Raw genomic sequence first — 16,727 nt, forward strand, 5'->3', positions numbered from 1 at the left:
CAGGTGGTGGTGTTCCCATGCATCTGCTGCCCTTGTCCTTCTAGGTGGTAGAGGTTGCGGGCTTGGAAGGTGCTGTTTAAGGAGCATTGGGGTGCGTTGCTGCAGTGCATCTTGTACGTGGTATACAGTGCTGTCACTGTGCATCGGTGATGGATGTTAAACTCCAGAAAGCTTGTCATGGAAGATAATGATGGAGCCTATATTTACTCAGTTTCGTATTTATTGTGCAAAGTGAAAGGATTACAAACATGTAGCTCCTCACTCAAAACACTCTCCTAGTCCTTGTGAGTGTCTGCTTTTGAGTGCTCAATTAAAACCCCAATTAACTCCCTTCACCGGCATATAATCACACAATTAACAGATTCCCTTCTTTCTTTTACAATACAACTTCGATTAATATGCTCAAACAATATTTCAAAATAAATTCTGTATTATGCACAAAGTATTAACAGAAATAATATTTCAAAATAAATTTGCCCTTTAAACATTCTCAACTTTTGGATGTTTCATCATCGTGCTTAACTCCAGCACATCAAAACGAACGTCAGGCCTATTCTGAGAGCGCACCCAGTTTAATTGACCCACCAGGCTTCGCAATTGCTCAATCTCTGCTTTAGATCGATCATCATCTTTCTGTGATGACCTAACACGATTTGCCGGGATGGGAGTAACTCTCAAAATACGATTGTTGATTCAAACTAATTCCAGACTTATTCTGCTTAATATCTAAGCCAATATATTTAAAGGCCCCACAAGCCCCAATCTTAAATTCTGCCTTAATCTGAGTAATACCATATTTCTCAAAATCCGCAGTACCCCCCCCATAAGAAATCATCAATATGTATCATGAAGATGCTTGGAAGTTCCCCTTTATGAAATCAATAGAACATTGCAGGGTCTGCTTTTAGTTGAACACAACCAATTTTCAACAAAACAGATCTCACCAAGAAATACCACACCCTGGAAGCATCATTAAGGCCATAGACGCATTTGTTCAGTTTCCAGTTTCCTTCTGTATCCACATGACTCTTTAGGTGGTTTCAGATACACTTCTCTGAAAAGTATCACCTTGCAAAAATGCAGCTTTTCCCATGAATATATTCCCATGAATATATGGCCAAAAGAGCCAAAAAGATTTTCAAGATTAGGCGGCGCAGTGGTTAGCACCGCAGCCTCACAGCTTCAGCGACCCGGGTTCAATTCTGGGTACTGCCTGTGTCTGCGTGGGTTTCCTCCGGGTGCTCCGGTTTCCTCCCACATGCCAAACACTTGCAGGTTGATGGGTAAATTGGCCATTAGCAATTGCCCCTAGTATAGGTAGGTGGTAGGGAAAAATAGGGATAGGTGGGGATGTGGTAGGAATATGGAATTAGTGTAGGATTAGTATAAAATGGGTGGTTGATGGTCAGCACAGACTCGGTGGGCTGAAGGGCCTGTTTCAGTGCTGTATCTCTAAATAAATAAAATAAAAATAAATTACTTTTCCAGCTGTGGGAGAGTCCACTCCAACAGCGGTGTCACCCAATCACTCTTCAAAACCGCTCGCAACTAACCGTGCTTTAACCTTATAAGTTCCAACAGGAAGGACTTTTTCAGTACAAATCCATCTATGTGACTAGGCTGGCTGTCCCCTATCTGGTACCTCAGAGTAGACTCCAAACTCTCTCCAACTCTCTATTTCCGAATATTTTGCTTCTCTTATTAGTTTATCCTCACGTTTATTGACAGTCACTAAAACTTCACGATCATGAGGACTTCTGCTTCTAGTTCTATTCCAAGACTGCCCTTTAGCCTTCATTTCGTTGTGTTATCTGTCCATACTACGGCCTCTATTAGCACTTTGATGTCTTTCGGAACTCCTGTTGGAAGATCTCCCTCACAGTTTATCGTAGGCTCGTTCTCCAGTACGTGATCGCTTCCATACGCAAGAATCACTTCCTGACCCACTATCAAAACTTGCACTGTGCTTTCTTACCCTCCACTCTTTCACCCCATTCTGCCAGTCCATGGCTCTGGCTTCTTAGATGACCACTTGAAATGCCATAACATACAGGGCTACGGGACAAGTGCAGGAATATGGGATTAGAGTAGTTGGGTGCTGTACGGCCGGAACAGACACGATGGGCCGAAGGGCCTGTTTCTGTGCTGTATGACTATTTAACCAATATTTAAATTTGCCTATAGATTTTCCTGCATGCTCCATAATTGTCACATCCCTCCATTTATCAGACCCCTCTGGAATATATGTCACCCAAGTACCTACTCGAGCCAATTGGCCTTTGGATGCGATAGCTCTTTCCTGAGCATCATGATCGGTTACAGTACTATCCAACTCTCAATCTACCTGTGCCTCAGGACCTTTATCACAAAACACATGAGTACTTGAGGGAACAGAGGCACCTTGTACCTCTATCAGCTGCTCAGATTCTGAGATTTTGTAACCAACCCCAATAAATCGTGAAGAATGAACCTTAACAGTTTGATTTCCATGCTTGATAACTAATGTCTTAACATCCCGACCAATTACCTTACCAGGGCCCTTCCATTCCCTATGGCCCTCTCTTTTATAATAGACCAAATCTCCTGAACTAAACTCCGCCTCAGAAGGCCTTATACGATGCCTCAGAGCTCTGCGAATTTTCTCAGAGACCTCAGCCTTGATGAAAGCCCACCTCCCTGTATGTAAAGCATTCAAATGTGTAGAGCAGGAGGACTGTCACACAGTACAGAAGGCAATTTGGGATTCCTCCCATGGACCAATATAGAAACTATATCCTCCAACCAGCTGAAGTGAATTCTGTGCATGAACCGCCCATGCCAGGGCAGTTGTCAACTTGCAGTTTGGCTGGTCAGCCAAGATTTTATGTAACGTTTCATCAACCACTGCATGATGCTTTTCACAAAGCCCATTGCTGAGCAGACTTTCAGCTGCTGAGAGGACTTTCAGCTGCAGTATTCATAACCGTAATGTTTATGTTTTCACACGTATCCCTGAACTCGCCACTGGCAAATTCCCCTCCATCATCAGTCAGAAACTTAGTTCATGCCCCAAGCCCAGTCCCGATCCATTTCTTCATAATTTTGTCTATAATCACCTTTTTGTCCTTACTATTTATTATTGTAGAAAGACTAAATCTAGTTGCTAGGTCTATAAAATGTAGAATGAAAATATTCTTGTCTGTGTCCCATACCTTTAAATACATGGCAGCTACCTTGTTAAAGTCACCTACCAATGGGAGGCTGACAATAGGACGTGATGGTGTCCTCCGAGTCATTGCCTGGCACTTGTATGGCACAAATGTTACTTGCCACTTATCACCACAAGCCTGGATATTGTCCAGGTCTTGCTGCATCTGGACATGGGCTGCTTCAGTATCTGAGGAGTCGCGAATGGCGCTGAACATTGTGCAATCATCAGCAAACACACCCACTTCTGACCTTATGATTGAAGGACGGCCATTGATGAAGCAGCTGAAGATGTTTGGGCCTAGGACACGACCCTGAGGGACTCCTGCAGTGATGTCCTGGAGCTCAGATGATTGACCTCCAATAACCACAACCATCTTCCTTTGCGCTAGGTATGACTCCAACCGGAGGAGAGTTTTCCCCCTGATTCCCATTGACTCCAGTTTTGCTAGGGCTCCTTGATGCCATACTCAGTCAAATACTGCCTTGATGTCAAGGGCAGTCACTCTTTCTTGAATTCAGCTCTTTTGTCCATGTTTGAACCAAGGCTGTAATGAGGGTAGGAGCTGAGTGGCCCTGGCGGAACCCAAACTGAGCGTCAGTGAGCAGGTTATTGCTAAGCAAGTGCTGCTTGGTAGCGCTGTCGACAACACCATCCATTATTTGGCTGATGGTCGAGAGTAGACTGATGGGGGCGGTAATTGGCCGCGTTGGATTTTCCTGCTTTTTGTGTACAGGAAATACTTGGGCAATTTTGCACATTGCCAGGTAAATGCCATTGTTGTAGTTGTACTGGAACAGCTTGGCTAGGGGCACGGCAAGGTTTGGAGCACCGATGTTTGGGAAGCTTTAAGGTGTTCCTGAGGCATTTTGCAGGCTCTCGTGAACTGCTCCCGGAACACAGATACACAATCAAGCACAGATGATTCGTCCCTCTGTTCTAAAAACTTTTCTTATGATTAGTTTTAGAGGACCTCTTATTTCATTTCCATAAACTAATTCAAAAGGACTAAAACGGTAGACTCATTAGGTGAATCCCTAGTGGCAAACAAAAGAAGTTCTAGCACTTTATCCCAATCATGGGGATATTCATGAGAGTATGCCCTGATTGTCGTTTTGAGGGTTTGATGGTACTGTTCTAAAGCCCCTTGTGTCTGTGGGTGGTATGCAGAAGACTTCAGCTGTGTTGTACCTAAATTATTCAAAATTTCCTGAAAATATTTAGACATAAAATTGGAACCGTGAACTGACTGAATCTCAATCGGTAATCCTTAGCTAATAAAGAACTGGATTAACTTCTCTACCACTAGCTTAGCAGAAATTGTTCTCAAGGAAATGGCCTCTGGGAACCGTGTAGCCATATCTATGATAATGAGTATATTTTGGTGTCCCACTTTTGTTTTCGGTAAAGGCCCTACACAGACTACCAACGCCCTATTAAATGGTTCCCCAGAAACTGGTATGTGAATTAGAGGTGCCGGTTTTATGGCAGGTTGCAGTTTTCCCATAACCTGGCACCTATGGCACCTTTTACTAAGCTGCACCACGTCCTTGGAAAGTCCTGGCCAGTAAATTGTCGACTTATCTGTGATTGGGTCTTTTGAATCCTCATGTCCCACTTTAGGCATTTCATGGGCTATCCTTAATATTTCCTGGCTATACTTGAGCGGAACCACTATTTGATGAACAACCGTATATTCTTTGTCCGCAGGTCTGTGAGGAGGTCTCCGCTTCCTCATCTGAATCCCATTTTTAATATAGTAGCCTTCTGGAACTCCCTTTTCCTTAGCTTCAGTTAGAGCCGATTGTGCCACTTTCCTTAACTCTGGATCGGCTTGCTGGGCCATGATCAGAGAAGATTTGCTGAATATTTCCTTTTGATTATCCGAATCCCCAAAGAAAGTCTCAGATATTTGACTATCTGTCTGTGGTGCCAATTTGACCTCTGACAATGAAACTTGGACAATGGAACTTGTTTAGCCATTGCTCGGGTCATTACACACGAAGGAAAAAATCCTGGAACCTTTTCCTGCAACTGTTCTGTCTCTTTGACATCACTTGGTTTTTCCGTGACTATTGGAGAAGCTACTACCTTCGCTCTGGCCAAATCGTTCCCCCGGAATAGGTCAGCTCTGTCTACAGACAAACTGGGGACAGCTCCTACAGTTACCGTATCACACATTAGGTCACACTCTAGGTGCACCTGATACAAAGGTATGGGTATTTGCTTCCCGCCAATACCATTCTCTAAAATCTTGGCATTCAGTGCGCTGTCTGGTGGAAAAGTTATGCCTTTCCCCAGGAAAAGAGTTTGGGTGGCTCCTGTATCCCTAAGTATAACCATAGGTTTGCTTGCCTCAGTTGAGGGATAAGGAGTTACTTTTCCTTTTGACAAAAATTCCCTCAGGTATCTTGTTCACCTTTCCCACATTCACAGCGTTTTTTGTACTTGGCCTTACAGCTGCAGTCAGAGCTACAGCCTGATCTGTCATACTCTCGGTCAGAGCCTCTTTCTCTGCATTGTCCTTGTGTACCCCAGTAGGTTCCATGGGTTTACCCCGCAACTTCCAGCATTCTGCACAAAAGTGTCCCACCTTGTGACAATGGTAACATTTAGGCTTTCGGAACTTACTTCCACCCTCAGCATCTTCTTTTCTGGCCTGAGGAGGCGATCCTGGGGCGTTCCCAGCTGTCCATTGTTCTCCCCGGCTACTTGCCTTCCTTTCAGTCTCCCACCTTCTATCTTTCTCGGGTTTGTGGGGGTGACGGACAAAGGGTTTGGGCTTGTGGACAAGCTCATAATCATCAGCGATTTCCACTGCCTGTCTGGCTGTTGAAACTATCTGGTTCTCTACATGGGTTCTTACTAACGGAAGGAGTGAATTTTTAAATTCTTCCAGAATTATTTCTCTAAGGTTCTTATAAGTGACCTCTGCCTTCAGTGTCCACATCCAACGATCGACATTAATTTGCATTACTCTCTCAAATTCTATATAAGTCTGTCCAGATTCATAAACAGTGAGAATTGCTTTTTTGTCATCTCATAATCTACAGGCGCCTCCTCCAAAAGCATGGCATAAACTTCATGAGCTCTGCCCATCAATCACTGCATAAGCAGTATCCGGCTTTCCTTCGTCCACTTCATCTGTCTGACTATCTTTTCAGAAGAAATGAAAAATGTCTGTAGGTCCCTTTCCTCAAACTTTGGGAGGGTTTGCACAAATTTAAACAGCTCTCCACTGGGGTCCTGGGTTAGAGATAGGTCTTTCCGCAACCGAATTTTCATCGGGGTCAAGGGCATCCTTTTTTTCTCTAGTTCCAGCCTTCTAATCTGGTATTCCCTTTCTCCTTTTCCTCTCTCTTGTCCATTCTCTCTCCTGCCAGTCTACTTGTTCCCTTTGAAATGCTTTCTTTTTTATCTTTTCTCTCTCCTGCCACTCTACTTACTCTCTTCACAATATCCTTTTTCCTTTTCTCTTGCCTGAAATTCTAGCTCTGACTTCTTCCTGTCCAGTTGAAACTGTGCCAATGTTACCGATTCTGCTCGTCCCTCTGGCTCTTTCACTTCAATCTCCAGCTGCCTGGCCACTAGTCTCTGAATTTCAGTCCGCCTAGCTTTTGGTCTAATCTCTAATTTCAAGTACTCAACCACACTTGATAGCTCATCAGTGGACAGTGTCTTTAAAGACTCGTAATCTATTCCAGGCTGCTGCACAAACACACTTGCATCAAAAGTAGCCATTCTGGTAATGTAAACTTTACTCTAATGTACAAGAAACCTGCCGCTCTCCTTTTCACCTTTTCAATTATTATTACCCCACTTACAATTGCATGTCGTTTGCTTTTGGGTTATCCCGCACAGAGCTACCAATTATTTGTTGCGACCAAAGTGGGAGGGGTGCACTGTCTTTTCTAGTTCCACTTCTCCACAGATCACAACATATATTTAAATGTTTACCCAGTTACTGATGCAGTCAATCATATATTCTACTCTTTATCCCAGAATAAAATATACCAACCAGGTTTCTTTAATAAACAACAAAATTATCAGTAAACAAGACTTATCCAGTAATTAAGCAAAGCACTAACACACAGATTGAAATATGAAAGTTCCCTTTTTAAAATCTGCCCCCTACCCCCCAACACACAGACGCACAGAAAAAAATACAGAAATTCTGTCTGAAGATGTCTGTTGCAAAAAAATACTTTGGCCAAATACTTGCTAATTCTTGAAGAAAAAGAGAAGATATGGAAGGAAGTCAGTTGCCCTTTTTGGTCTGGCGTCCAAGTATACAGAGATGGGTCACTGGGATCTTTGCTGAAGTAGATATTTTCATGCAGCGTTGAGAATTAATCTGGCAGGTTTTTCCAGCTTCTCAGGAGGTAAGCAGCACCAGGGATTTTAGCGCTCTCACACTGGATCTTTGCAGGGTTTCTTCTAAGAAGTAGAGAAAGACGTGAGCTGGGTGTTTCTTTTTCCTTGGCAGGCAAAACAACAACTGTCTTCAAAACAGTTCACACCCCAACTGCACTTGAAAACAATATTCAAACCCCAAAACAGAAAGTCAACCTCCTGACTACAATAAACCTTGACATGTGACTCCTCTATAAACATCTTGCCCAGGTCACCAAGGCTTCTGTTGTTCACAGCTTAAAGCACATGATTTCCAGCACAGATTGTTTTCAAACAACATCTCAGTGTCCTTTCAGTGAACTGTCAACAACAAAGCAAAGTCCAGCATTTAAGAAATCTTCAGCCTTCCAGTGAATCCATCTCCACAATTTAAATATGAGTCCTCAAAAAAATATTTAGCCATAAATATAGAAACATTTTCATAACAACGGTGCTGAACCCAGGGGTTGGTATTAAGACTACTGCTTTATTTTTGATCTATGTTAATAACTTGGACTTGGGCTTGGGCTTATGAGGCATAATTTCAAAGTTTGCTGATGACCCAAAACTTGGAAATGTCGTAAACAGGGAGGACGATAACAGCAGACTTCAGGAGGACATAGACAGGCTGGTGAAATGGCCGATGCAATTTAGCACTGAGAAATGTGAAGTGATGCATTTTGTAAGGAAGAACAAGAAGAGGCAATATGAATTAAATGGTACACTGTTAAAGAGGGTGCAGGAACAGAGAGCGCTGTGGCAATGTATTTATACAAATCTCTGGAGATGATAGGACAAGTTGAGAAAAAAAACACACCAAATCCTTGGTTTTATAAAGCAAGGTTATGCCAAACCTTTATAGATCATTGGTTAGGCTCCATTTGCAGTATTCCAGGCACTCCACTTTAGAGGAGATTTAGTAGAGGTTTTCAGAATCATGAAGGGTTTTGATGGAATAATTAAGGAGAAACTTTCCAGTGGCAGAAGGGGCAGTAACTAGAGGACACAGATTGAAGGCTAAAAAACCAGAGATGAGATGAGAAAAAACCCTCACAACATTTAAGAAATATTTAGATGGGCACTTGAAACGCCATAGCATACAAGGCTACGGGCCAAGTGCTGGAAAATGGAATTGGAATAGATAAGTGTTTGATGGCTGGGACAGACACGATGGGCCGAAGGGCCTGTTTCTGTGCTGTATAACTCTATGATCCTAATTTTTTGGTGCTGCAAGTTGTTATGTTCTGGTATGTACAGCCTGAGAAGCTGGCAGAAACAAATTCAATAGTAACTTTTAAAAGAAAATTGGATAACTACTTGAAGGGGAAAAATGAATTGGGTAGCTCGTTCAAAGAGCCTCTTACTGTGCTGTATTATTCTGTGATTCTATACTTCGCTATCAGAATTGGTTGTAAATCTTGAGGACGTCAAGAAAGACAGAAATAATGAAAACTATCCTTATACATCTCAGGTTAACTGAGTATGACCTGCACTTTGTTTCTGGTCCAAGGGAAATGCTGCAACAAAGTACTCCTTGTCAAGGTAAATTTTTTAATGGTTAGATTTTTTCACATCCATGAGTTTAAATAGCTCCCCATGCGCCATTTCTCATGTCAAGTGGATTGCATGATCAAAGTGCCAGTATAGGCACAATGACCCAAATGGCCTCCTTCTGTACTTCTGACCACTACCAGCACCACTACTGACCGAGCTGGCCGAGTCCTAAAGGACATATCTGCTAGACTGGGTATGCGGCAGGTGGTGAGGGAACCAACAAGAGGGGAAAACATACTTGACCTCGTCCTCACCAATCTGCCTGCTGCAGATGCATCTGTCTATGACTGTATTGGCAGGAGTGACCACCGCACAGTCCTTATGGAGACGAAGTCCCGCCTTCATGTTGAGGATACCGTCCATCGTGTTGTGTGGCACTATCACCGTGCTAAATGGGATAGATTTCGAACAGATCTAGCAATGCAAAACTGGGCATCCATGAGGTGCTGTGGGCCATCAGCAGCAGCAGAAGTGTACTCAACCACAATCTGTAACCTCATGGCCCGGCATATCCCCCACTCTACCATTACCATCAAGCCAGGAGACCAACCCTGGTTCAATGAAGAATGCAGGAGAGCATGCCAGGAGCAGCACCAGGCATACCTCAAAATGAGGTGTCAACCTGGTGAAGCTACAACACAGGACTATCTGCGTGCCCAACTGCGTAAGCAGCATGCGATAGACAGAGCTAAGCGATGCCATAATCAATGGATCAGATCTAAGCTCTGCAATCTTGCCACATCCAGTCGTGAATGGTGGTGGACATGAAACAGTTAACTGGAGGAGGTGGCTCCACAAATATCCCCATCCTCAATGATGGGGGAGCCCAGCACATCAATACGAAAGATAAGGCTGAGGCATTTGCAACAATCTTCAGCGAGAAGTGCCGAGTGGATGATCCATCTCGGCGTCCTCCTGAAGTCCCCAACATCACAGATGCCAGACTTCAGCCATTTCGATTTACTCCACGTGATATCAAGAAACAACTGAAGACACTGGATACTGTAAAGGCTATGGGACCTGACAATATTCCGGCAATAGTACTGAAGACCTGTGCTCCAGAACTTGCTGCGCCCCTATCCAAGCTGTTCCAGTACAGCGACAACACTGGTATCTACCCTGCAATGTGGAAAATTGCCCAGGTATGTCCTGTACACAAAATGCAGGACAAGTCCAACCTGGCCAATTACTGCCCCATCAGCCTACTCTCAATCATCAGTAAAGTGGTGGAAGCTGTCATCAACAGTGCCATCAAGCGGCACTTGCTTAGCAATAACCTGCTCAGTGATGCTCAGTTTGGGATCGGCCAGGGCCACTCAGCTCCTGACCTCATTACAGCCTTGGTTCAAACATGGACAAAAGAGTTGAACTCAAGAGGTGAGATGAGAGTGACTGCCCTTGACATCAAGGCAGCATTTGACCGAGTATGGCATCAAGGAGCCCTAGCAAAACTGAGGAAAATGTGAATCGGGGAAAGCCCTCTGCTGGTTGGAGTCATACCTAGCGCAAAGGAAGATAGTTGTAATTACATAGAACATAGAACATTACAGCGCAGTACAGGCCCTTCAGCCCTCGATGTTGCGCCGACCTGTGAAACCATCTGATCTACACTATTCCATTTTCATCCATATGTCTATCCAATGACCACTTAAATGCCCTTAAAGTTGGCGAGTCTACTACTGTTGCAGGCAGGGCGTTCCACGCCCCTACTACTCTCTGTGTAAAGAAACTACCTCTGACATCTGTCCTATATCTATCACCCCTCAACTTAAAGCTATGTCCCCTCGTGTTTGCCATCACCATCCGAGGAAAAGTATGTTAGAGGTCAATCATCTGAGCTCCAGGACATCACTGCAGGAGTTCCTCAGGGTAGTGTCCTCGGCCCAACCATCTTCAGCTGCTTCATCAATGACCTTCCTTCAGTCATAAGGTCAGAAGTGGGGATGTTCGCTGATGATTGCACAATGTCCAGCACCTTCGTGACTCCTCAGATACTGAAGCAGTCCGTGTAGAAATGCAGCAAGACCTAGACAATATCCAGGCTTGTGGTGATAAGTGGCAAGTAACCTTCGCGCCACACAAGTGCCAGGCAATGACCATCTCCAACAAGAGAGAATCTAACCATCTCCCCATGACATTCAATGGCATTACCATCGCTGAATCCCCCACTATCAACATCCTTGGGGCTACCATTGACCAGAATCCGAACTGGAGTAGCCATATAAATACCGTGGCTACAAGAGCAGGTCCGAGGCTAGGAATCCTGCGGCAAGTAACTCATCTGACTCCCCAAAGCCTGTCCACCATCTACAAGGCACAAGTCAGGAGTGTGATGGAATACTCTCCACTTGCCTGGATGGGTGCAGCTCCAACAACACTCAAGAAGCTCAACACCATCCAGGACAAAGCAGGCCCGCTTGATTGGTACCCCATCTACAAACATGCACTCCCTCCACACCAATGCACAGTGGCAGCAATGTGTACAAGATGCACTGCAGCAACGCACCAAGGCTCCTTCAACAGCACCTTCCAAACCCACGACCTCTACCAACTAGAAGGACAAGGGCAGCAAATGCATGGGAACACCACCACCTGCAAGTTCCCCTCCAAGTCACACACCATCCTGACTTGGAACTATATTGCCGTTCCTTCACTGTCGCTAGGTCAAAATCCTGGAACTCCCTTCCTAACAGCACTGTGGGTGTACCTACCCCACATGGACTGCAGCAGTTCAAGAAGGCAGCTCACCACCACCTTCTCAAGGGCAATTGGGGATGGGCAATAAATGCTGGCCTGGCCAGCGATGCCCACATCCCTTGAATGAATAAAAAAAAACTTCTCTGGCTCTATAAAAAGACAGCAGCTGTCTCGCTTTCAGTATCTACCTTCAACTAGCTACTGAAAGATGGGCAATAGCAGTGTATTTGTGTGTATACATAAACATAATGTTTCTTTTTGCCTACATAACAATCGCAAATAGACTTCAAAAGTAATTATTGGTTGTGAAGGGCATTGTGATGCCTTCAGGTGATGATAAATGCAAGCTCTTTATTTAGAATTACTTTCGCTCTGCACTTTCCCACATAGTCTATTTTTCTCACCAGCAGTGTTCAGCGCACTTGCGGTAAATTCCTCTTCAGCCTATCCTAACCTGGGTGTTAACCCCTTTGTTTTAAACTAGTTAGAGCCTCCATTTCAAAAAAGCCCCGAGAGCAGCTTAGCACAAGGATATTAAAAGTTTTATGTTTGAACAATGCCGGTTGTGTAATGTAACTCATTGACACACCGTGCAAGAATTAAATTACATCACATGGGTGGGGATGCCATTCATCATGATCATCGACATTAGGGAATGGGGGCTGAGGGATTCCTTATGCATGTTGTTCGGAGAGTAGAACTTCAGATTGACAGATTGTAGGAGTGGCTTGCACAAAACAGCAACTATAGCTAATGCTGGCCTGCAGTTCTAAAGCATGTTAACAAAATACAATGGAGAGACACCAGGACAAACATCTTGTGAAAATTTTGGATCAGTTTCGTTTAAACTTCTATTTGTATAGCAGTATTAGGTTGCAAGGAAAGTTAGTCACTCTATTACAGTGATATATTTGTGATATATTCTTTAACCTTCTCTTTCCCTGCTCAAGATAGTTTCTTACTGTGAGACTGACTATGCTGACTAATATATTTTCTGTGTACAAGTGACATGAAGTACTTCGTCTATTTCTTTAACTTGTGTTTGCAGCTGGCAGTAACCATTCTATTACTGAAGCACTGTTGCTCTTTCTGGATGCCCTTCCAGAGCCAGTCATCACATACAACCTGTACAAGAATTGTTTAGAGAGTTCCAGCAGTTACGCGCTGAGTGAACAGGTAAAGAGCAAAATCCAGCTTCCTCATGGCAAACGTATTCCCAGCTTGACTACATTAGACAAATCACAGCAGAGGACTGTGACCACATGACTCATTACTTGCTAACCCTGCCATTGTTGTGGATTGGAGGTGGCAGGAGAGGTTGAGAAAGTGGTTAAAAAGGCTTATGGGATCCTGGGGTTTATAAATAGAGGCATAGAGTACAAAAGCAAGGAAGTTATGATGAACCTGTATAAAGCACTGGTTCAGCAAATCATGCTTAACCAATTTGATTGGGTTTTTTGATGAAGTAACAGAGAGGGTTGATGAGGGAAATGCAGTTGATGTGGCCGATATGGACTTCCCTTTCCCTCAGACAAGTGTAAGGAAAGCCAGCATAGCCTGAACTGGAGTATTGTGTTCAATTCTCTGGGTACTGTACTTTAGAAAGGACGTAAAGACTCTAGAGAGGGTGCAGAAAAGATTTATGAGAGTGATTCCAGGGATGAGGGACTTCAGATTGGAGAAGCTGGGGTTGTTCTTAGAGAAAAGAAGGTTGAGAGGAGATTTGATAGAGATGTTCAAAATCATGAGGGATCGAGACATAGTATATAGAGAGAAATTGTTCCCGTTAGTGGAAGGGTCGTGAACCAGAGGACACCGATTTTAAAAGATTGGCAAAAGAACCAAAGATGTCCATCATGAGGAAAAACTTTTTTACGCAGCGAGTGCTTAGGATCTGAATTGCACTGCCTGAGGGTGTGGTGGACGGAGATTTAATCTTGGCTTTCAAAAGGGAATTGGATAAGCACTTGAAGAGAGAAAATTTGCAGGGCTACAGGGAAAAGACAGGGGATTGGGACTAGATGAGTTGCTCTTGCAGTAAGCCGGCATGGTTCTGATGGGCCGAATGGCCACCTGTGTTCTATCCATTCTGTGATTTTATGAAATAAAGAGTTGCAAGAAGAGAATATGAGAAAAACTAGCAAGGGATATCAAGGACAATATTAAATGAATATATTATGAGACTGGGGAATTAATAACAGGGAACAGGGAAATGGCAGATAATTTAAACCAATATTTTGCATCGGTCTTCACGGTGGAGGACAATATAAACATCCCAACAATAATAAATGAGCAAGGTGTAAATGGGAGGGAGGAACTTGTAACAGTCTCTATCACGAGGGAAAAGGTGCTTGACAAGCTGATGGGACTAAAGGCAGACAAGTCGCCAGGACCTGATGGCCTGCATCCAAGGGTTTTAAAAGAAGTGGTTGCAGAGATAGTGGAGGCATTGGTCGTAATATACCAAAACTCACTGGATTCCGGTCGGGTACCAGCGGATTGGAAAACCGCTAATGTGACACCCCTGTCCAGCTGTGGCCTAACTAGCATTTTATACAGCTCCATCATAACCTCCCTGCTCTTATATTCTATGCCTCGGCTAATAAAGACAAGTATCCCATATGCCTTCCTAACCACCTTATCTACCTGTGCTGCTGCCTTCTGTGACCTATGGACAAGTACACCAAGGTCCCTCTGGCCCTCTGTACTTCCTAGGGTCCTACCATCCATTGTATATTCCATTGCCTTGTTAGTCCTCCCAAAATGCATCAGCCCACACTTCTCAGGATTAAATTCTATTTGCCACTGCTCCGCCCATCTTACCAGCCCATCTATATCGTCCTGTAATCTAAGGCTTTCCTTCTCACTATTTACGACACCACCAATTTTCATGTCATCTACGAACTTAGTGATCATACCTCCTATATTCACGTCTAAATCATTAATGTACACTACAAAAAGCAAGGGTCCCAGCACTGATCCCTGTGGTACACCACTGGTCACAGGCTTCCAATTGCAATAACAATCCTCGGCCATCACCCTCTGCCTCCTGCCACTAAGCCAATTTTGGATCCAATTTGCCAAATTGCCCTGGATCCCATGGGCTGTTAGCTTCTTGACCAATCTCCCATGCGGGACTTTACATGGACTTCAGTAAGGCTTCTGATAGACGACATCAACTGCTTTACCCTCATCTACACATCTAGTCACCTCCTCAAAAAATTCAATCAAGTTAGTTCGACGTGATCTCCCCCTGACAAAGCCATGCTGACTATCCCTCATTAATCCCTGCCTCTCCAAGTGGAGATTAATCCTGTCCCTCAGAATTTTTTCCAGTAGTTTCCCTACCACTGATATTAGACTCACCGGCCTGTAATTACCTGGTTTATCCCTGCTACCCTTCTTGAATAATGGTACCACATTCGCTGTCCTCCAGTCCTCTGGCACCTCTCTTGTGGCCAGAGAGGATTTAAAAAGTTGTGTCAGAGCCCCTGCTATCTCCTCACTTGTCTCACTTAGCAGCCTGGGATACATCTCACCTGGGCCTGAGGATTTATCCACTTTCAAGCGCGCTAAAACCGCTAATACCTCCTCCCTTTCAATGCTAATTTGTTCAAGTATATCACAATCCCCCATTTGATCTCTACACTTACATCGTCCTTCTCCATAGCGAACACAGATGAAAAGTAATCATTTAAAACCTCACCTATGTCCTCTGGCTCCACACACAGAATGCCACTTTGGTCCCTAATGAGCCCTACTCTTTCCCTGGTTATCCTCTTGCCCTTAATATACTTATAAAACGCCTTCGGATTTTCCTTTAGCTTGCCCGCCAGTGTTTTTTTGTGTCCCCTCTTCGCTCTCCTAATTACTTTTTTAAGTACCCCCCTATACTTCCTATACACCTCTAGGGCCTCCGCTGTTTGCAGCCCCTGAATCTGCCATAAGCCTCTTTTTTTTTTTTCCTTATCCAATCCTCTATATTCCTTGACATCCAGGGTACCCTGGACTTGTTGGTCCTACCCTTCACCTTAACAGGAACATGTTGGCCCTGAACTCTCACTATTTCCTTTTTGAATGACCCACTGGTCTGATGTAGACTTTCCTACAAGTAGCTGTTCCCAGTCCACTTTGACCAGATCCTATTTTATCATATTGAAATCTGCCTTCCCCCAATTCAGTACCTTTATTTCCGGTCCCTCTTCGTCCGTTTTCATAGTGACCTTTAACATTTAAGGTAGTTATCCCTGAAATGCTCTCCCACTGACACTTCTACCACTTGTCTGGCTTTATTCCGTAGGATTAGGTCCAGTACTGCCCCTTCTCTTCTGGGACTTTGTACGTGCTGGCTCAAAAAGCTCCTCTGTATGCATGTTAAGAATTCCGCCCCCTTTAAGCCTTTTACACTAAGACTATCCCAGTTGATATTGGGGAAGTTGAAATCCCCTACTATTATTACCCTATTATGTTTACTCCTCTCTGAGATTTGCCTACATATCTGCTCCTCTATCTCTCCCTGACTACTTGGAGGCCTGTAGTACACTCTCAGCCAAGTGATTGCCCCCTTTTTGTTTTTAAGTTCTACCAATATGGCCTAATTTGAGGAACCATCTAAGATATCATCCCTCCTTACTGTAATAATTGACTCCTTGATCAATAGTGCAATGCCATCTCCTCTTTTACACCCCACCCCAATCAAGCCTGAAGATTCTATATGCTGGAATATTGAGCTGCCAGTCCTGCCCTCCCCTCAACCATGTCTCTGTGATAGCAATAATATCATATTCCCATGTGTTAATCAACGCCCTCAATTCATCTGCCCTTGCATTAAAATAGATGCAATTTATTATTCACTTGTGCTCTGCCTTCCAGACTGACTTAATTTCTCTTCTATATT

General features: G+C 44.0%; 1 protein-coding gene across 8 annotated transcripts in view; it reads left to right on the top strand.

Moving 5' to 3' along the window:
- Window positions 1–16,727, top strand: part of inpp5b (inositol polyphosphate-5-phosphatase B) — a 192,365-nt gene that overhangs the window by 155,497 nt on the left and 20,141 nt on the right. For all 8 annotated transcript variants that reach the window (XM_068011145.1, XM_068011146.1, XM_068011147.1 and 5 more), the window contains one exon: window positions 12,879–13,006. In XM_068011145.1, the coding sequence (XP_067867246.1) occupies window positions 12,879–13,006 (128 nt within the window). The remainder of the gene's footprint in view (window positions 1–12,878; window positions 13,007–16,727) is intronic.

The sequence above is a fragment of the Heterodontus francisci genome, chromosome 31 (assembly GCF_036365525.1).
Source record: "Heterodontus francisci isolate sHetFra1 chromosome 31, sHetFra1.hap1, whole genome shotgun sequence".
In the NCBI taxonomy this organism is placed as follows: domain Eukaryota; kingdom Metazoa; phylum Chordata; class Chondrichthyes; order Heterodontiformes; family Heterodontidae; genus Heterodontus; species Heterodontus francisci.